Source organism: Cyclopterus lumpus, chromosome 17 (assembly GCF_009769545.1).
Source record: "Cyclopterus lumpus isolate fCycLum1 chromosome 17, fCycLum1.pri, whole genome shotgun sequence".
Taxonomy (NCBI): domain Eukaryota; kingdom Metazoa; phylum Chordata; class Actinopteri; order Perciformes; family Cyclopteridae; genus Cyclopterus; species Cyclopterus lumpus.
The window spans coordinates 16,014,562-16,036,369 of NC_046982.1; the positions used below are offsets into that span (position 1 = coordinate 16,014,562).

At 41.1% G+C, this 21,808-nt stretch overlaps 1 protein-coding gene across 1 annotated transcript in view; it reads right to left on the reverse strand.

The window, feature by feature from the left end:
• Positions 1–21,808, reverse strand: part of LOC117746262 (low-density lipoprotein receptor-related protein 8-like) — a 65,390-nt gene that overhangs the window by 43,420 nt on the left and 162 nt on the right. Inside the window, exon 2 of the mRNA XM_034555297.1 lies at positions 21,108–21,224. Within this exon, the coding sequence (XP_034411188.1) occupies positions 21,108–21,224 (117 nt within the window). The remainder of the gene's footprint in view (positions 1–21,107; positions 21,225–21,808) is intronic.

Below are 21,808 nucleotides of genomic sequence, written 5' to 3' on the forward strand. Positions count from 1 at the left end.
ACTGCTGGCCTCCAATTCTAAATCTTGTTTAATTGCCAAAGTCAAACTGATATCGGCTCATCTTGGCTTGTTGACGCTACGAAAATACATTGTGAAATGTCTTCTAGTGTCGCTCTAATAGGATGTGTTTAAAGTGGAAAACGTGTTCGGAGCCTGTAACCACAATGTTTAATTTCACTCTAAAGATGTAAATTAACATTATTTCTCTCCTTTTCAGCAAGACGTAATGAACTGACCCCAATAAACTACTGAGACAAACATTCCCCCTCCGGCCTTCGTCCCTTCAGATCTCTCTCTTCTCTAAACCCCTCGCCTCGACTTTGTCACCACGAAAAAATAAGCACATTTGTTATGTTGTTTTTCTTAGATAACGTGTATATTTTCATTAAGTGCAGCTTAAGTACCACTTGGTTCGTCATTAAAGAGCAGGAACGTAGGCCTTTGTTAAAGGTGAAGAAAGATGATTATGGGGCAAACGAGGATTGTGACATCCTATTAACTAACACCTCTCTCAAGTGTATAAACTCATTAGTGGTGGGCTCAATTTATGTTTCCTGCAACACACACACAATAACACATGTACTCGCATAAGGGATGCGTATTTTCAAAACCTATTTATCACTCCTGTAAGTGGGTGTGGCGTTGTAAGAGAGAGAGAGACAAACAAGATAGACCCTGAGGCATAATACAGAGTTTAAAGTAAGCAGAATAATTAGATTCATATGATTCTAAAAATCCTGGAAGATACAACACATTCAAATTTGTATTCAATTAATGAATTAATCGGACTCCCATGAGATGAAATAAAAAGAGAGATGAGGGAAGTTGAGAACGCAATGCCGAAGACTTCATTAGATGTCATGAGAAAGGCCTTGTAAAGCTCCCATTCATCCGATTCGTGGCCTCTGCAGGTCAGATGTGCACAGTGTGCAGTTTCTCTCAGAGAGTCGGAGCTTCTTCTACCCAATCCAACTGAGCGTTCTACTCATTTCAATGGAGGTCTACAGGGGCCATGGTTCACTTGGCAATAATTACCTAGGCCAGCTCATGCCATCTGCTTGGATTGACTTTCTGTTTTAATTAGCAGAGGTTTTAAAATGTTCGGCTTGTGGGGGGCCGGTGGGGAAACGTGACAGGAGAATGAGAGGAAAGAAAGCTTCTTGTTTTTTTCGATAGAAAGACGAGAAATAGCAGGTGAGTAATAGCAGGAGAGATGGAAAGTGACACACACAGTAACAATGCTTGATTAAATCCTAATGGAAAGTGTGATACTAAATAAAAAACGGGCAATATTACTATTGAGTAAACGCCTAGAGATGGCTGTACAGGTAAACACACTCACACACACTTACACACACAGTAAGCGGTAGGGTTTTTACACAGAGACAGAGCTCCGGTGCATCTCGGAAATATCTAAGAAGAAACCAAAAAGCGATTCTGTGTTGTGTGAGTCACCTATCGTGAGCATTACAAATGGGATGTGACACAGAGAAAATGAGGGCCCTGCACAGGGGAGTGCACACAGCCATGTTATGTCTTCTGAAGGCGATTCTGTGGGAAGGAGCTCCACGCTTCAACAACCCCACCTGGAGCTTTTTCCTCTGGGGCCGATGTTGTCAACATTTCACTGCTTCTAATCCTTTTCACGCAGATCATGAGGGAGTGCATGGTAGATGTACAGGATGGGTTACATTAGGTTGTTGTTGTGCTTGACACGATTATCAGATATGGAGAGGTCAGTTTTGTTCAACACTGACGTGACTTGATGTATAATTTTCCTCAGCAGCTTCAGGGGTGACAGGGTGGAAAAACTGCATTTCTATCTGCATAATCCTGCCTTGAGGAGCTGTTAACCAGAATGTAACTTTCTTAACCAAGCTATCGCTGTGGCTCTACAGGAATGTCAGTCTGTAGGTCGGTTGTTTGGTCAGTATTTTCCCCATTTTGTATTAAAAATGTTCTTCTAGTGATATCCTAGATATTACTTAACACTTAAGGATGAGGGACTCTCCAATTAGTTCACCAGTAGTCACATAGGTTTATGAAATTGCCATCAGCTTTCAATATTTCAGCTTTGTTGCTGAGAAATCAAATCAGTCAGTTTGGCATGGCTTAAAACACCCACAATCCTCGGCCCTTGTTACCATGGAGAGGGAGTCAGACGGAGGTGGCAAAAGCAGCGAGATCGCAAACTCAGAACGTTTCCTGGTTGAATTTGTGAACAAAACACAAAATGAATCCAGTTTTTTTCAATCCGTCATTAGCGGTGTACAAATTTTGAGCTTAGTTATTGAATGTATGTGCCAAAAAGCTCCTTGGGAGTTGTAAATACATTCTCCCCTGTATTTTTCAATGGACACAGATTTGTGCCAATCACTTGTTATCAAAGAATCAGATATATTAACATTTTGAACTGAGGAATTAAAATTTCATATTCTTAAGGCAATCAGATAGACCATACACATTTTGCACAAACATCAACAAGGCTAATATCATTAACAATAAGGCTTCTGTAGAGCGGGTCATCCTTCAATCAGAAGATATACCTTGAATAAAGAAAGTAGCACTTTAGTAGCACTTAAATGGCACTTTGTAGTTTGGCTTTCTTAAGGGAATTGTACTTTCTTGATTCTTTTTGTTCTGAATTTGTACTCATGGTTGATTGCGCTTTGGATAAAAGTGTCAGCTAAATGACATGTAATGTAATGTAAAGATAGGCGAGAGGCACACTACATACACAGTGTCATACCTGCCATCAGTGAAGGAATGCACTCGCTCATGATGTGTATGAAAGGGTGTGAATGGATGAATATCATGTGGTGTCAAAGCTCCACACGGAGCACTTGCCTCTCTCTGACACACATGTGCATACTCAAACATGACACACACACTCACAACATGTGTGATGCTCTACACATTTTCACAATTCTCTACCACAATTCAGTCACAGCAAACTGAGATAGAGATAGAGATATTCTATCTTACCTAAAAGAAAAATGAAAGGAAAGGAGGACAGGCTCAGGGTCACCAACTTCTGGGTCTGTTCTTTTAACCGACTGTCACCAGGATGTCGGAGCAGAAAAGAAATCCACTGCTTTTTAGTTTATACAAGGTATCGTTATGTTTCTCAAACTGAATTGGAGGCTAGAGGAAATACCACGATATGTCTCTGTATTCATATTTGTGAATAGATGTTTTTGCAATTACAATGATGAATACTGCATTTTTAATAACAATTTGACAAATAATGTTTTAGGGATTTTTTTCAGAGACCGTCCCAAAAAAGAATACCAACTAGGAAACATAAAAACTCTGATGGATTGATGAAACCATAGTATCAATATGTATGTGTTGGAATAAGGCTCCTGGATTTACTTTTTAATGTGCCCTGAACTGAGCTCCCTCAATCATTCAGATGTTTAAGAGCAGAGCAGCAGACAGACATTCACTCTCACACACACACACACACACTCTCACACACACACACACACACACACGTGCGCACACACTCACTAACCCCATAAAGAAACCTTTTTTTTTTTTTTACCATGAAGGATATTAATGACAGCTCTTCCCATTTGGAGGCCACAATAAGCTTAATAGGTAATGCAGTGATAAGCACATACTCCTGGGCATGAGAAGACAAATGGCCTCATTAGCTCAGAGTGAAGTAGGGAGTGATGTCAAAGCAGGAAACATAATGTATCCTGTTGGCATAAACCGCCATGCAAATGATTAAACCTTCCCAAATTAATAGGATGCCATGGTAGCATACAAAATACAGCATGGCATCAACAAGACTTGGGACAAGCTGTTCTTGAAATTGCTTTTGCGGACGATTATAGAATCTAATGAGGCTAATTTGAGTGTTGAGGTTTGCCAGAACTGCCCTTTTCAGATTTACATTTAATATATCTCTGTTATGGGCTGCACGGTGGTGTAGTGGCTAGCACTGTCGCCTCACAGCAAGAGGGCCGGGGATTCAATTCCCGGTCGGAGCGGTCCTTCTGTGTGGAGTTTGCATGTTCTCCCCGTGGCAGCGTGGGTTCTCTCCGGGCTCTCCGGCTTCCTCCCACAGTCCAAAGACATGCTGCAGGTTAATTGATCTCTAAATTGCCCATAGGTGTGAATGTGAGAGTGAATGGTTGTATGTCCCTACATGTGCCCTCGATGGACTGGCGGCCTGTCCAGGGTGTCCCCTGCCTTCGCCCTATGTCAGCTGGGATAGGCTCCAGCGCCCCCGCGACCCTAATGAGATAAGCGGTATTGAAAATGGATGGATGGATGGATATCTCTGTTATTGTATAGCCACAGTTAATGTGAATTAGAGTGAGTAAGTCATTTCTCCTGTTGATTCCAACCCCCTTATCTCGAAGCAGGCCTGTGTGGAGAGCAGTGAGCCTCCGGAGCCAACAGGAAGACAAAAAGCCAGCTGGGACTGAGCTCTAATTCAGCACTGATTGATAGAGTATTGATCTAGCAACACAGAGCTCTCTCTCTCTCTCTCTCTCTCTCTCTCTCTCTCTCTGTGGAGAAATTGAGCAAATCAAATGTTAAAGATAAAATTAGGCAGATATGGAATCGGATTGCTTATCCTCTTATGGTAAATCCAATTTGGGGCTGCAAACGTAATTTTCGTTATAACATAGCAAATTATTCCTCATCTACATTGAAAGTTATTTAGAGCTATATACATCCTATTGACTTCATTTGAGTCTCATTGGCTGCCCCTTGATGGATGAACTTAGTGTTTTGAATGGAAGTGAACTAGAAAATGTCTTTTGGAAACCACCTCATACCCTTACTCCACCCATCTGTCATTACTTTTTTTCATATCAGTTTCATTAAATCAGCAACACCGTCTCTGGAAGATGCAATACAAACACAGACGACTTATAACAATTATGATAAAGATTAATATCGGCAGTGTTTAAGTGCCCACAAAGCCCGCTATCAGGTGTGCATCACAATATGTTCAGTCGACCAGCATTTCTTCTCTCCTTGTGTACTGGCCCAAGTAGGCTGAGATCTATAATTAGACTAAAAATACATATTTTCTCTTCCCTTGTGGGTTCACATTGACATAAACAACCCCTGACCAAGGAGGAGACGAGGCAGCGTAAGCTAGCGGAGCTCCTTAGTTCCATAGGCAGCCTGAAAGTGACTTATACTGAAGACAGCTTGGCTAAACCCCAAAAACCTAAAATGTCTGGAGTATGACAGAAAGCAATATCGGAAAGCAGTACAGGTGGTCGTCTGCGAGAGGGCGAACAGGACCCAGCTGAGCCACATTGACATTTATCAAACTGTCTTTAGGCTTCAATGCAATTCTTTTATTCATGCTCATGTGACGGTTTGCTTCTTTTCGCTCTGCGTGCTCACACATATATTCCTGACCTTCACCGCACGACGCCTGCTCCATGTGTCTGACCTTCTGCTACTCTCCTTTTTTCCCCATGTTTGCTGGTTTAGAGAAGCAAAATATGTGTGATGCACAGCCATATGTCAACATCTGGCATCTTCATGGGACACACTGTTCCATAATAAAAACTACAAAAAATTCTGAAAGTGAAACTCACTATTTAAATAAAGTTTGTTTGAGGGTGAAAAGGAAATAAGCACGCAATGTGTTGAATTAATCATCATGTTAAAGAGCGGACATGAACTTCTACCAGCACACTCAGTCACGAATGGACTAATGGACGGACGGACGCGCACACACACGCGACCGTTGCATGATCCTCCCGTCGCGGATAATAGAGGAAGTAAAATACATAGACCGGACATGACCAGTTATTCACTGTATTCAATAGAGGAGGAGGAAATCAAACCCTGTTAAGCTCAAAGACGTGTTGATGTAGGAACTCTGTGGACATCTTTTAGGTCGCTGTGACTGCTGAATGAGATTAGTACAGTCAGATAATGAACTGACCTACATTAGCTTACATTACTTGAATAACTTGACTGCTTATCATTTTTACTACGAGAAATGCTATGTGACATGCATACATTTGCTGTAACTTGGACATTTCCATTTCTGTCATCCTGTAAAATGGTATCCATATCAACAAGGAGGCATCAGGTTCATCAGCCAATAACAAGGCTGTGAACATAGAAAATAGTGCCCATAGGACCCATGCATTGTGTATCTATGAATATATAAGATCATAATGTAAGAATAGAGATGATAACACACAAGGTCTCTAATATATTATACAGTACAATTCAAAGTCTACTGTACCTCCTTTACAGCTGACATGTGGTGTTTCTTCAGCAGCATCAGTGATGCAACCCAGCTGTAATGTAATTATCTCTTCTGCTAGAAAGTCTAACCTAGATTCAGCCAGGAACTATACATCTTATTATGAAGTTAAAACAATTGTTGTACAAGAGGTTATACCGTAATATTTGGCGATAGGCCTACAGGTTCTGCTCTCTGGGGGTTTCCCCTGCATGAATTCCAGCAGCCTGCTAATGATTCAGGAGGGAGCACAATCACACTTCAGGGGTGTCAGAACAGAGCAAAGCAGACACTGGCAGCAGATTTGGAAGACATAGCTTTAAGAGAAAAGCCTCCAGAAACAGAGAGACAGGAGCCTCACAGGAGGGGGGGTGTGATGGAGGGAGTGAACAGCACAACCAGTCTGCAGCAGAGCAGCAGGTAGGAAGAAGGAGCTTCAGGGATACACCTTGTATTAACTGCCATGTTTCATGTGGTGACAGGGATTTTTGTTTCAGCTGAGAATCGCCTGATGTGGCACCAATGACTTCTGTGACTGGGACAACTGGGACAATGTTCCTGTCATTTTTCTCCAAGAACTATTGTGTCTTCAAATATATGAGCGGCTGGGATGAAAAACTAAGCAATAACTGAGCAATTCATGAATACATTTTAAAAAAAGTTAAACATTTTGGCAGAAGAATCTCATTATGACGGGAAGTGGCGGAAGCTGGAAAGTTTTGAACAGCAGGTGTTTGCAGGAACCAGCTTCTGCTGCCGAATCGACAGCAAAGGTCAGATAGTGTGCACTTTGCACAGTTGGAGCTACAGTGCATGCATGAACAGAATGGGAAACATTCCTAAAAAATAATCCTGCTCAACAGATGGATGGGCCTCTTGAGCTGAAATGCTGAAAGCTTCATTTTGATAAAGGTTTATTCTCTAAAAAAAAAAAAAATCACAAGCCTTTGCAAAATGAATTGAAAAGCATTTTTTAAGCTAACTTTGCAGATAATTACACAGTCAAATATATGTCATAAAGTGACGTAGCTGGTAACCTCACAACTGATGTGTCCAAATAAAAGGAAACATGCTGGTTGGTGCAGTCTGTCACCTGCCCGACAGACTTTTTAGTAACAAAGTGGTGTCGAAAACAAGGAGACACATAGTTTAAGGACAGGTCTCTCAGCCAAACAGCTGACACCTTCACTGCAGCTCTTTCCCCTCCAGAGCCTCTCCTGCACGCTCCACTTGAAATAACTCCAAAACAACACAGCAGCCAGATGCTCATTCTGCCTGGCCTGAAACACTATAATCTACAGAGGTTGACCCTTCTGCTTTGCGTTGTGTGTTATTGAGTCTTGAGGTCTTGTATTTCTCATCACAGTCATCAGCGGTCTACCCAGACCTTTTCCCCCAGAGATGTATTGATCAGACTCCCAGACCTCAAACCTGTAGTGATTCAGGGGAGGTTGACATCACAGCATCTCAGCAATGCCTAGTGCTGGGGAGCAAAAGCACTGTCTTTTAAATATCAGCCACTAAGCAGCTCTAATGGTGCAGCTGAGGTTTGGGGAAGAAAGAAAAACATATTTGGGAAGCGATAGAGGGTGTTTAACTTTCCCCAAAGTCTCTAAAGACCACATCTGTAACATGTAGGCTATCACCGTCTGTACATTTCATTAGTTTTGAAGTTGCAAAGAAATCTGGAATGAAAGCTTGCACTACAAACTAGCACTAACTACTAACTTTAAAACCTAAGAGATTAGAAACAGAGAACTTCCAAAGCTTCATAGAAGATCTCAGGGGAAGACCTCAGTGCTGTGAGATTAAACGTTACAGTCCACTGTAAATTCACTGAGAAATGTAGTGCACAATGCACACATATGGGCACCCACAAAATATCTTCTTGTCCTCTCTCTTGGGTTAACAAAAAACATCTGACGTGTGCCTCCACAAAAAGGCCTTTAACCCTTTTTACAGCAATTTGAGAAGAAGTGTGATTTGAAATGAGACAGCGCTTATAGGCGATCAGATGAATGGAAATGAATGAGGAGAATCCCAACGTCACTTCCCCCTTCACTTGGACAACCTCCTCACTTTCAATGTAGATGCACACAGGAGACGCTGTTCTTAACAATTATAATCCATCCGTCAAAAGTAATTACGACTGCAGGACCGAATGCCTTCGCTCCCCATTGAGCCCTGACTGACATAACCCATGAAGCCTGCAACAATGAAAGAGCCAGTGGGTCCATCCATTTAAGATGAACTTCTGATGGGAAAATGTTACCCCATTTAAAATGTTCAAAGAAGGTAGCTACAAATATTAAACGAGACAGTCTACAGCCATGCTAGCAGCTCTGTGAGGTGAAGTACATCGGTGCCTTGAACTTAACACTAATGTCAGTATACTTAATTATTAACTAATGCCAGTAACATGCTCACAATGATAATGCTTATGTTCACAAAAAATGGGGCCATTTACCATATTCACCATCTTAGTTTAGCATAATAAAAAAAAAAGAATCACATCCCAGTGGACCGAATGAGCAGCATTGCCCTCTCTAGTGCCACGGTGCTAAAAAGCAGAGTGGGACAGATGTTGAAAAGGTGTAAATATGTCCAACTCTGCCAGATGCATAAAGATGCATAAAGATGCATACACAACCTTGTTCCTCCCAAGTGTTACTATGTCAGTCAGTGATCTGCAGAAGAATATAAAGATAAAGTGAAACAAATGATCTGTCACTCTGTCACACATAGCAACGGGAAGAAAGGCCCTAAAGCAATTTCAACACTTCATATAGAAGCTGTAACGGGCTGTTTTAGTTTATCAGATTCCAGATCAGTGCAACCTTTTAATAACCTGTACTAGTGAGGGAGTGGCAGAAAATTAATAAAACTGCAGTCTCACTGGAAGTCTATCAATAAAGTCATACATGTGTTTGTGTTCATTTCTGGATAGTCATTAGCTAGTTAGCTAAACTGTTTTTTATTAAATTGCAAACCTCTTCTGGTGTTATTAATCTGTTACCAAACCCCTTAGTTGCAGCACCGGCACCATAGAATGGAAGAGGGACAACCCTGATAATTCCCCTGTGTTTCCTATAGTGCTAATTAATTCAGTATAGTAAGACATATACTGAATTAATGGAGGAAGTCATTACATTCCTGTTTCTGAACAACACACATAAGATAAAATACTTGTTAAAGCCTTGCTGTCTACTCCCATTATCTTTGAGGAGTCTTTCGTGACACATTTTGAGTTTAGGTCTGAATAATTTCAGAAGGCTTCTTGCCACTCTAAGTAACAGGCATCCCAATGCATTAGGAAAGCATGCAGCACCGTCACTCCTGTGTATGGAAATGTGTGCCACAGTGGATTATCGTGTCCGTCTATAATGACGACTGTAATGCTAATAGGGAGATTAGCCTTTACCCTGCAAAGGCAATGAGACACATCTCTCTTCTCTCCTTCTTTCTCTTTCTTGCAAAGACCTGACTCCTATAATACAAAACACAATGCTCCAACTGAAGACTCACTTTTCAAAAAGATGCCAACTGACCTAAAGACTACAGAATTAAAATTGCTGTGAAAAGGCACTGAGAGCTGGATTTTACATTTCCCACTGCAGACGGATAATTAGCATAACTGTAATACTGCCTGAGGTCAAATTTATTTTTCTAGAAAATCTGCCCCCATAGCAAAAAGGCAGGATAATTAAGATTTTAGTCCCAACTGTCGCTTGCCTTTGAACACAACCCGGCGGTTACATTCACCCACGTCTGCACATGTGCGAGTACACCTGGTGTGTCTCTCCGTTTCAGGCTTCATGCTTTGTCTGGGTTTTTTTTGCATTCTTCTTCTCTCCCACAAACATAAACAGCACATTGGAGTCAGTCGGGAGGAGCAAAGTCGCAGACAGCTATTGATGGACTCTGCAAGGGTCGTTATCCTCCAGTGTGAGCCCACCAAATGACCGCTGTCCAATCAAACAGTCCAGCAGCCACCCACCACAGAAGCAGATAGCTCAGACCGTGACTAAAGGCTTCCTTCTCACCACCAGAGCTGCTGAATGTAGCACAATGCAGCTACTGTAGAGGTCATCACATAATCCGTTGGTAGTAATGCCTTAAATTAATATGTATCATTGGACCGTGAATGCACCTTGAAGCCCTGCGCGTCAGAAGCAAGGAACATGACTTAAAGTTGAAAATACTACCAGCACACATTCATGTCTAAACATAGAGATCAATCTCTCTTCTTTTTTGTGATGCGAGACCTAACTTGGCTGCATTAGCTGCATACAGTATCAGTATGAACAAATACATCGAAACTCCAGGTGAAAATGGTGAAGGTGACACAACACCTGTGGTTTCTCTGATGCATGAACAGCTCCGATGGCTCCATTAAAAGCACTGTATAATATTAAACATCGGTTGGACTCACTTAAACTAATAGGAGAGAAGTGAAGTGATTCATTAATCATTTTCATAAAATCTAACTTGAGCCTAAAGGACCGGGGGTCTACATTCCTGAAGACCAAAATGTCATTACTAGTGGATTAAGATGTTGGAGACTCATTTAAAAAGTCATCGGCACCACTTGATTTGGTTAGCACAATTTCTGCATTTACAAAGCCATTTCTACAAGCCCTTGGCATAAAATTAATGCAAGTTTGCACATTAATGTTGAGATCATGACTCTTTTTTTTTTTACAATGCACAGTGTGTGATAGATTGCAGCTTTTCAGTTGCAATAGAAGCTTCCTGTTGCATGAAACAATTTAATGAGGCTTTTTCTGGGGCATTTTCACTACTACTTATACATTGTATAACAAGACATAGTGTTGAGATTCATAGTAGGCCCTGGTACTGTCCTGTATGCAGGAGGTTTCTGCTGTGTGGATGTAAACAAGTTATTTATGGGCCAATACAAGTGAAAGGAAAATTATATTTTGATTTTGGAGCAGGTAGAACAGGTGGATACAACCAAAGCTACAACTGCATATAATGCAATATAATGCAATAATCCTGCAACAAAAAATGCCTTTTTAAGATACTATTTTTTCGAGACTGATTACACAAAGGTAGTGTGCATTCAGTTTATAAAGGACACGCTGATTTGCTACCGTATTGACTAAAAGTTCAATACAGAAAATGTACTTCAAACAGCATCAAACCTCTTAGCGTTCCTGTAAAATTCACGAAAAACGCCTATCCAGACATACCCAAAGTAAATTGAAAGCTGTAGGAGAACCATTTGGAGTAAATGCATGGTGTTGGTCTCTTTTGAAAGGTAACACTCTGAAGTTTCCCCCCCAACAGTCAGAATCACTTTAAGTGCTGATGACATTGAGTAATATAAGTTGGCACACACATAAGTACAAGATTTTCTATTTTCGCCTAAATATTTCTGTGAAATAGATGGCTGCAGATGATTATAGCTGTGACTTATGGTCTGGACAACACAATGGGAGCATAGCATAAAGCCTTACCTAGTCCAAGTAAAAAGTAGATTATAATTTTACAGAAATTAAGATTTTACACATGTTTTACTAAGGGTATGTTTAGGCGTTTTTCCAATAAAGGCCATTTGGAGACTCCATTTTAGGCCCTAATGAAAGGTGAAACAGAGGTATCATACACACATTCACTATTGCAGTATTGCTGACACAAAGGAACTGAAACATAAACCCTTTATTGTGTTTTTTCCACGAATTGAAACCAAAATGAACTAAAATCGACAGATTGTCATTACGCAGTGAAATTGCGGGTTTATTCACTTATCTGGCATCCCAAGAGCACAGTAGCCAAAAGAAGTTGGTCAGCCCTCTTCTTCTTCGCTGACTCTGGTTGGCTAATGTGGGTTTAGAAAAGGATATCTTGCTCCTATTGGCTTACATTTGGTGTCAATTGAAAGGTTAGAGAACGGCTTTTACAGCTACTTTTCTGAAATATTTTGTCATATCTGCCGGCTGATTTGAAATGAAACGGCAGTTTGTGGATATTTATGGATGTAATCACGTGTTTTGGACAAAATCTTTTACTGAATTGGATCGTATGGACCTTTTTACGACGTAACAAGACCGTTTTTATTGGAATGTGATGACCTGTGGCTCAAAACGAAGCGTCATCGGTGAGTCGGCTTGATTTTAAAAACGTTTGTTTGTTTGTTGTTGTCTGGCATAAACGTTGCCTGTAGCTGCTGTGGTGGTCCGATCTTGAAATGGAGTGGATAGTTAGAATCACAAGAATCGTAGGTTTCCAGAAACATACAACACTAGTACCTAACTATAAATAGATGGACGATGAACAGTACGATCTCCAGCGCACAGTTGGTGGGCCCGCCCACGGGCCACCGGAACGTTAAGAGAGCTGGAACGCAGCCCGTTTGCCAGGTGTCTGCTATGACGAGTTGGGGCCTCCCACAAAGATGCTCTGCCTGTCTTCATTCAAACCAAACGGGGACCATTGGTTTCAATTGTGTGCTCTGGAGTAAGAGTTTCACTGGTCTTTCTGTATTGTTTACTTTGCTGCGATAGCGTGTCCTTGTGTTTAAGAGAGAAACAACATCCTCAACTTTGACCTTCCTGAAAGAGAGACCACAGGTGATTGTGTCTTATTTGCTACTCTTTATTTGATCTGCATCACAACAATATTACTGCAAAACAACCACTCTAAAATCAATGACACTGCAGCACTCTTCATCACTGCTCCTATCCCCCTTCCACAACAACACCATCCTCGGCTCGCCTCTATATTGCCTCCTCATCCTCTGCTTTTATTTTTCTCCACCCTCCGTCAATCATGTTCTTCTTTCTCTGGCGATCCTTGTCACGAGCGATTACGTTACTTTTTTGCATGATAGGTGCGCACAAACCAATAACACTTCCCACACTCTGAGTATGAGTGTCTCTTGCACATCAAGCTGTTCCACGAGTATCTCTTAGTGTGAAGCCTGTGTGTGTGAGTGACTGTGCGTGCCTGTGTACGTACATATTTGTGTGTGCATGCGAGTGGCTGATGGCGATGCATTTAAAACATATCTTTCTCCAGGCAGAGCTTAGCTGCTGAGCTTTGATCACAAAATGCCGACCCAGAGCACATGAGGTCAGGTACAACTCACAGAAACCATCTGCCAGCATTGTATGTCCTACTTTCAAGCCGACTTCTACCAAAGTACTGAGCTACAACTCGCACGCAATCAAAAGATACTTGAATAAGCATCCAATTATTATGCCTATGTTTCAAATATAAGCTTCCTAAATAAAAAAAAAGGGGCACGGCTGAGATTTCATGTTATGACATCTGCTTAAAATCTATTAAAAGCTCCACATTACATTCTTATTATTGTGATTACAGGTAAACATTATGAAAAGAGTTATTTGAAATCCCATATCAAAGTTGGGAAGATTCTGCAATTTGAGTTTTTGCACATTTGTATCGAACTCATGATCAAACGAGGAAGGTTTTCAAACCTTTACGAAAGACTGATAATATTAATACCCTTTGGTTCATATGCAACCCATATCTTAAAGCCTGTGCAGAAGTATTTGGCTGAAAATTTCAAAGAAAACTGAAAAAAATAAAATGCTGGCGGCTGTTTTAAAATTCAAACTTTAAGAAAAGTAAATGTGACTGGCTGAAAACATCACACTGAAAAAAAGCTGTGTGTAGAGCGCAGAGCTTTTCTCCAGAGTAGCCATTCAATTATGTTATATTTAATCATTTTATTTACATTCCTTCATAAAGTGCCACATTGTAGAGATCTACATTGAGCTCAAATGTTTGACACGTTTAAACACTCCATGTGAAAGCGCTCTTTCACTAAGTGGAAGGTTGGTTTTGTAAAAACATAATTTAATTGTTCCCATCTGGATTCAAAGCTTCTCACACTTGAAAATCTATTGCTGTGTAAATGAAGGCAGATTCTAATTTGAAAAAGAAAGAAATTTACACTTTTATTGATCCCCGTTGGGAAATTCTTCTCTGCATTTAACCCATCCTTAGTCATTAAGGAGCAGTGGGCTGCAGTGAAGCACCCGGGGAGCCACTGGGGGTTCAGTGTCTTGCTCAAGGACACTTCGACACGCAACTATGGGGATCGAACCCAGTGCCTTGCGGTTATCGGGACGACCACACTCCCCACTGAGCTACAGCCGACCCTCATTTGTTATTATTATTCAGATCACCAGTCTCTAGTGCCTCTGTCTGGCCCTTCAGGAGGAATACATTAGTCTCATATCCAGCCAAGCACAATGGGTCTGAGGGGTACGTCGATGGTGGAGACATGTAGGCCGGTGGAATGATTTCAAGGCAGTGACATGCAAAGCTTTAACATTGTGATGGTGGGGTTTTAATACGTAGCTGTGCAAGAGATCGTTGCTGCATCTGTGAGTGGAAGTGACAGCCATAATTCATCCTGTGACACTGAATCATCAATAAAAGAAAGAGACTGAGGGCTTTGGTTGCTGTGTCACAGCCATTTGCTCATCATTCCAATTCACTACCACGCGCGCTGCTGCCGCTCTCTGTTACCCTGGCTTGGCTTCAGAGTGGCACAGTGTCCTAGGTCTGTGATGAGGGTGTGTACTCATCCACAAACAGATACATCTAAATAAAGTGTAACTCGCGGCCACAGTCCGCCAATCCCGACGAACCCTGGAGCTATCAGCAAAGATTCACAAGCATGCCTATTGAGTCACATGAAGTGACATTTTTCACAAAAATGAATCACACATTGCAAAGAGCCACAGTTTCTGTTTCTGTGCCAACATCCTCCCTTGTGGGTCTGTGTTTTTCTGACAGTGATTCAGGATGAAAGGGGGTGTGTGCCTGGATGCTTGCGGCCCCAGGGCCTAAGTTCACAGAGCAGGCAGCTTCTCTCAAACCTCCAGCATGTGTGTTATCGATGTTCAAGGTCACCTGAGTTACAAAAACTATAGCCTGCATTATTTTATCTGTGACATTTATACGTAACTGAGTGGCAGGATTTTACAACCAGCTGGACTCATTAAGGAAAACATAAATGTCCCCAAAAGCATCACAGGCTGTCCTCATTCTTACAATTTCACAACAACTGTCAGGTGTTGTGAATATTTAAATGAATTAACTGCATGACATCCTCTCTTTTTTAGTTGACATTTACGTGTTTTAAGCACCATTGTGCTGTTGAGAGAACACGATCCGCAGCGTTAGCTGAAAGGGAAGTGCTAAATATTCAAGTAAAGAGCATAAAAGGTGAGTATTGTCGATCCAAACCTCATTGGTTCATGGCAGCTTTTAAACAACACGCTTGAAATAAAGGCACAATGAAGCCAATTGACTCAAAAACAATAAACGTTCAGGACCAGAATCCTGTTTGTAACCACACATAAGAATATTTAGTTTAATAACTAGTATTGCATATATTTACAGTGTATATGCTGTTTTAATACTATGGCAAAATGTCAATGAATCAACTTAACTGAAACAGCATTTTTCAAGAGGCAACACACAATGCTTAGAATGTCCCCAGAGAAATATCAGCATCTTTTCTTTCCAAGCATTCTGGGAGGTGTAATGTTTAAAATTATGTAAATAAAAGCTTTCTATTAGATGTTGAGCAATAAAAATCAAGTGGGATGGGGGATGAATATATAAATGAAAGAGGGCAAGAGGTTGAGGCTGAGTGATGTTTTATATCCCTACATTAATCCCCTGCCCCCCCCCCCCCCCTATTTCTCTCTCTCTCTCATCCTCTTTCGCAGCATCTTTGCACTAATCTGAGATAATAGCTCAATTGCAGCCTTCTTAATGATCACTTTGGGCATGCTGGCTTTGAGACACCCAGACCCAGGGCAGTAGGCCAGCAGAGCGACCAAGCAAACAAATGCAGTTACACACACGCACACACACACATTCACGCACACACACTTGTGTATGGGGACTAGACATCTATATCAGACCAATGGCGTCTGAGCGTTTTAGACACACAAAGCCAACAGATGCACTAAGCACTAAGTTCTTCCAGGGAGAATATGTCTCGTCACTGTCTAGCGGTCAGACCGGTAGATGATTTAAAACCTGATTAATATTAATCAACTATTGGACAAGTACACCATTACACATTTAATTTACCGTTTTATTGGTGAGATCAAAATATCTTAATTGTAGTGCTTTACAAAGGTGTGCTCTGCATCTTGCTTAAAGTTGAACTGAAACAAATGTAAATTAAGCTAAGAAATCTATATTATCTATCTATCGGTCTCTGCAGTATCATTATAAGTTATTTATGCAAAATATGAGAATACAAAGTCAATATGCTCACTATAACCAGACTTCTTTTTATAAAGGTTCAGATAATAGATTAGAGGTTGTTTAGACTTACTCGATTCATAAATTACACAGTTTTTGCCTTAAAAAATGTGCTTTATCTTTAATACACTCATTAAGGCTCCATCATGATCACGTGAACTGCGAGTGAGTGAGTTAATAGAACATAAATTGACCCCAAACCCAATGGAAAACCTGCCTCATTGCATTGCGAGATAAAGGCATAATCCTTTCCACGCTGTGTACAATTGTCAACAGCCGTGGAGATTATGGAGAAAAATTTGATAGGAACACAAACAACCGCCCGGTCTCGCCGTGCAGGGCAGAGTGATTTCTTTGCCCACTTTCTATCACTTCAACTTCACTTGTTTTTTATCCCACTGTCTTTGTTTTTCCACATCATCAACACTGCCTCACTTCTACGCTGTCAAACACAGACAAGCCGCGACAACAACTGTGGGGGGAAATAAAGGAGAGAAAAAAACCAAGACATGTTTTCAACGGCGATAAGTCTAAAACACATCAGGATGATGGGTTTCTCTCTTCTCCCCAAAACATCAATGACACACGGCAGAACATCACCGGTTACTGTATTATTATTCTGCATTTACAAGTAGACCCCTGGCTGGAAGGTGTTCAGTACACAGATTACTTATAAACAACAATAAACACAGAGTTCCTTAATAAGTAGAGCTGCCTGGAAACAGCAAATCCTTTTGGAAAAAGCAGAAGCGATCGAAATAAAGAAATGCAGAGGATAAGCATTGGCGACTGTGGGTCAGTGGTTAGTAGGTCCGTCTTTCAATCAGGGGGTTGGCAGTTCAATTCCCACCCTTGTCGATGTGTCCTTGAGCAAGACACTTAACCCTGCATTGTTCCCTGTAGCTGTGTCTGCAGTGTATGAATATAACATGGTTGTAAGTCGCTTTGGATAAAAAGCATCAGCGTAATGTAATAAGCAACACAAAAACAAACTCCGTAATGTGAGGCCCTCTTTCTTAACACTAAATAAATAGCGTGTTTCTCAGGGTTCTGTCATTGGATCCAATGCAACACCTGTAGCATTTTAAAGAAAATGGTAGGATTTCAAAGTTAAAGCCAGTGAGCAATTGTGAATATCAATTTACGGACTGTGCCAGACAGTAGAGAACATAAAAGACCATGTCATGGGACAACATACATAAGAAAATACCTTCACACTGAATTCACACTTGTGGTTTTACTCAACTGGTGTCAGATATAAGCTGACAAAAAGCAGCTGAGGTTTAAACACTGTTGAATAAAGCATTAAGCAAGGTTTGAGGGACACTTTTGTGCTTTTCTAAAACTTATTGTGTTAGTAGGACTTTGGTTACAAAAACTGCAGCAGAGGAAGCTGCATCCATTAGAATAAAGAAATTAACTATTTCTACAGGAGGTGTGGAGGAGCACCAGCAGTGAGTTTGCATCTGAAGAAGTTGTGCGGATATATTAGGTAAAAGAACACAAAAGGAGGAGGCCCACAGTTTGTTGCTGACTCTGCATCTTCGAATACTGAAAAGAATACTGTGAGCTCTGATGAGAAAATGCTTCCCTGCAGGTATTGATGTTAAATTCATGCACACGGATGTAATGGATTGTTATCACATTCAAGGATGAGAAGAAAGTCAAGGCGGAGGTGCAAGACTTTGAAGGTAACACAGATAAATGGAAACTGGCCGATGTGCTCCTATAATCAGGGTGAGGATTAAAAGGCGGCTCCATGTCAGAGTTTGCACAAATCTGACTTTGAGAATTCTTTTGTTGCCTCCACTGCTGTCAACTCCACACGAGGTGGGAGGCAGGGTGGCTTTGCATCTCATCCTCCCTAGAAATGCAACCAGTAAACAAAATGTACAGCCGCTATTGAGGTTTATCTATGTTGACTTTTTCAATTCTGCTGAAAGGTTCAGAGTTCATTGATGTGCATTCATTTGTGTTTATTTATGCATTAATGCTCAAGTGTGTCTGGTCCATACTTGTGTCCATGCATACTTATGAGTGCAATTATGCATGTATGAATGTATGGGTGCATGCAGCAAGTGACTGATCAGTGGGGAATAGAGTTTGGATGATGGGGGATGGTGATGGGATGCAGTCTGGGGGTGGACTGGTGGGGGATGGGGTTAACAGGAACAGGGTGGAGGAGGATCGTGATGCATGAAGGGGATGAGCAAAAGCAGCGTTTTAATATATTTACACCTGTTCTTTGAGCTTCAACTACAAGCAGCAGGCAGGTTGGATATAAGGTGACAATGGCATGACAAATAAGCAGCTGCAGCAAAGGTTTCCTCCTGCATAATTCATAACCATGGTCTGTTGCACACATTCATTCACTAAATGATTGGGCTTGGCCTTGTGTTATAAAATAATATATTGTGAATACAAGTACAGTAGAGACCCTCCATTCAACAATCAAAACAAATCCATACACCCTTATTAATAGTCAACAAGAAATAATTCCTGCACACAATTTGCTGTGTGTAAGCTAAATCCTGACCGCAATCTCCTCCTGTGCAGCATATGTTGTGCAGGTTTACACTTCACTGCGCACTACCATGTCTGTCCCTCTGTCTTTAAGCCTCTTCAGATGTAGAAAGAGTTTACAGAAGCAACCCCTGAGAATGACTTTAATAGTAACACCGTAATTAGATATATCCAAAGCCGCACATTGTGCCAGAGAACCGCTTCTCAAAATCAAACAGGGTAAAAGTTGAACAACTAGTATGTTGAGCTAATCAGTGGTCCAACACTACAAGGATGCCAGTGCAGAGACCTCGCTCAGCCTCATCCGCCTGCCCACGCAGATACAGCACAAGAAGAAATGAGCACCGTGTGAAGGCCACTCTAACATATAATGGCAAGTAATGCTGCACTGTCAGAATCATCAAATGGTGGGTTGACATTAGTCTCAGCTTAAAAGGCTTTCAGGTTTTCCCTCAAACTCTAAATGTGTCAGAAGCTCTGCCTGATGAAAAACACAGGGAGGAATACAACCGCCCGGACAATTTCCTATTTCATTTATAAAGGAAAAACGGAGGAAATAGAGTAATGATCTGGGGTAGAGTGTGTGTGCGTGCGTATGTGTGCGTGCGTGCGTGTGTGTGTGTGACAGAGAGCAGTGACACATGAATGTTTTAGAAGCAAAGATGCTCCAAAGGACGGGCTTTCTTTGGCATGCCCAAGGACTCGTCCTGCTGGCCTCAGAAAGAGGGTAACACCAGCAACACCTCCAGAATAGCACATAAGGGAACCGTGAGGTGTTGGTATACAACATGTTTACGTGCGTGTTGAGTTTGTGGGAGAAAGACTGAAACAAACAAAGACCGAGAGAGGTATGAGGAAAGATACAGAGTATATATGTATGCATGTGAGGGGAGGTGCAGGAATTCCTCCCGAGCCACAATTAACGCAGACGCACAAAAAAACATCGCTGCGTGGCAAACATGCAGCGCTTGGATTCAGCTTTGGCACAACTTTGCAGTCTTTCAAAATATAGGCCACAGGCTCGCAGTCAGAACTGAAACTGGAATTATATTATATCAGCGCAGAAAAAGACATCCAAGATACCTGTCAGAGCTCTGTGCTGTGCAGTAAACCGATGCACCACGCAATCTGTTTCTCAGCTGGACAGCGTCTATTTGAAGATTGGAAAATGGTTCCACCTAATTAACCGTCATTTAAAAGGCTAAATATACATAATATGATATGATATACATATATATATATATATATATATATATATATATATATATATATATATATAAAATCACCTGCACACATGTCTAATCCTCACTCAAAATGTAATTTTATTTGTGTCTTTCTTTGTTTATTTTGAAAGCTTTTATAGCTCCATAAAAATAAGACACTGCATAATAACAAAATAGAGACAACTCGAGTAGAGCAAATCCATCAGTGAACCATATCCTAACTGGTAATAAAAAAAACTGAAGAAAATCCCAGAAAAACAAACAATATTTGACATGTTGGTTCAAATTAGACTGCAATTCTCGAGTCTGTTCTTCATTTTAAAGTGATTAATTAAAAATACAAATTATGAGCGGGCAGAGACCAATGGGAAATATAGGTACATTTTCAGGTTCATAACATTTAACATTATGGGCTTTGGCTTCAATACACATTCCAGTCATGAACAGACCATTAAGGCATGCTTTAATGGGTAGCTGGAGCAGTTCCAGCTATTGTCTCTTGATTGAATTAATGATATAAAGACATTTTTATTATTATTTTCTTCTTATAGCGGTTTTCATATACAAAAAATACTCAATAGTGTATAATATTTAAATAATACAATAGGATGCTTTGGATTTAGTACATATTTTCACACAGTAAATTGCTCAGTGATTGGCATTGGGAAGGGGGGGTTGCAGTGACCTAATTAAGTTGTTTTGTTTTTTATGTTGTTCTATTTTGATAGTATTGTCACAGGTTATTCCTATGGTGATATTTGCATAACAGTCAGTTCATTGCATTTATTTATTTTTCTCAGCTAACAGAGCTTATTTCTCTCCACTGTTTTTACACTTACGACAGTTTTCTTCATCACTGTTGTCTGAGCAGTCGTCATCGTCGTCGCACCTCCAGATGGTCGGTATGCACCTTTTGTTGTTGCACTGAAACTGTCCATCCTCACACTCATCCGTTGCTGGAAGAAGAGGGGGGGGGGAGCATGAGGGGAGAACAGAATCCAGATGGATCAGCAACAAACGGATACGGGGGAGTAGTAACCGCTTGTAGTTTAACTGTAATTTGCAAATGAATGCCTAATTGAAATTCAGCATTCATTCAGGTCAATTGGCTGAGGCGCTGGGAGCGTCATGCTCCGTGTTTTCTTCTTTCTGTTGTTGATCTACTTTACTATGATAATTAAAAGCTGTCGTGGGAGGAGGAGGACACCGCAGCAGAAGAGGCCCCCGTGTCTGCCGGACATAATTCTCCACAACATAAAGACAAAGATTCAGTCTGGGCTACTCCAGCTATCAGTATGGAGGCTCACAGCCGGGAAACACATGACAGATCCTGGACCCCCAAGCAATTCATTCAAACTATCACACAATACAATTAAACAAGTCATGTCCTTGTGTTTTATCAAAAAGATAAGTATGTTTGTATTTTTCCTCTGTATCAAATGCACACGCGCGTGTGAGTACCGGCAGCGCTTCCAATCTCTCACCTCCAGTCCCATCACTCACACACTCTCACACATACACACACACACACACACGGTTT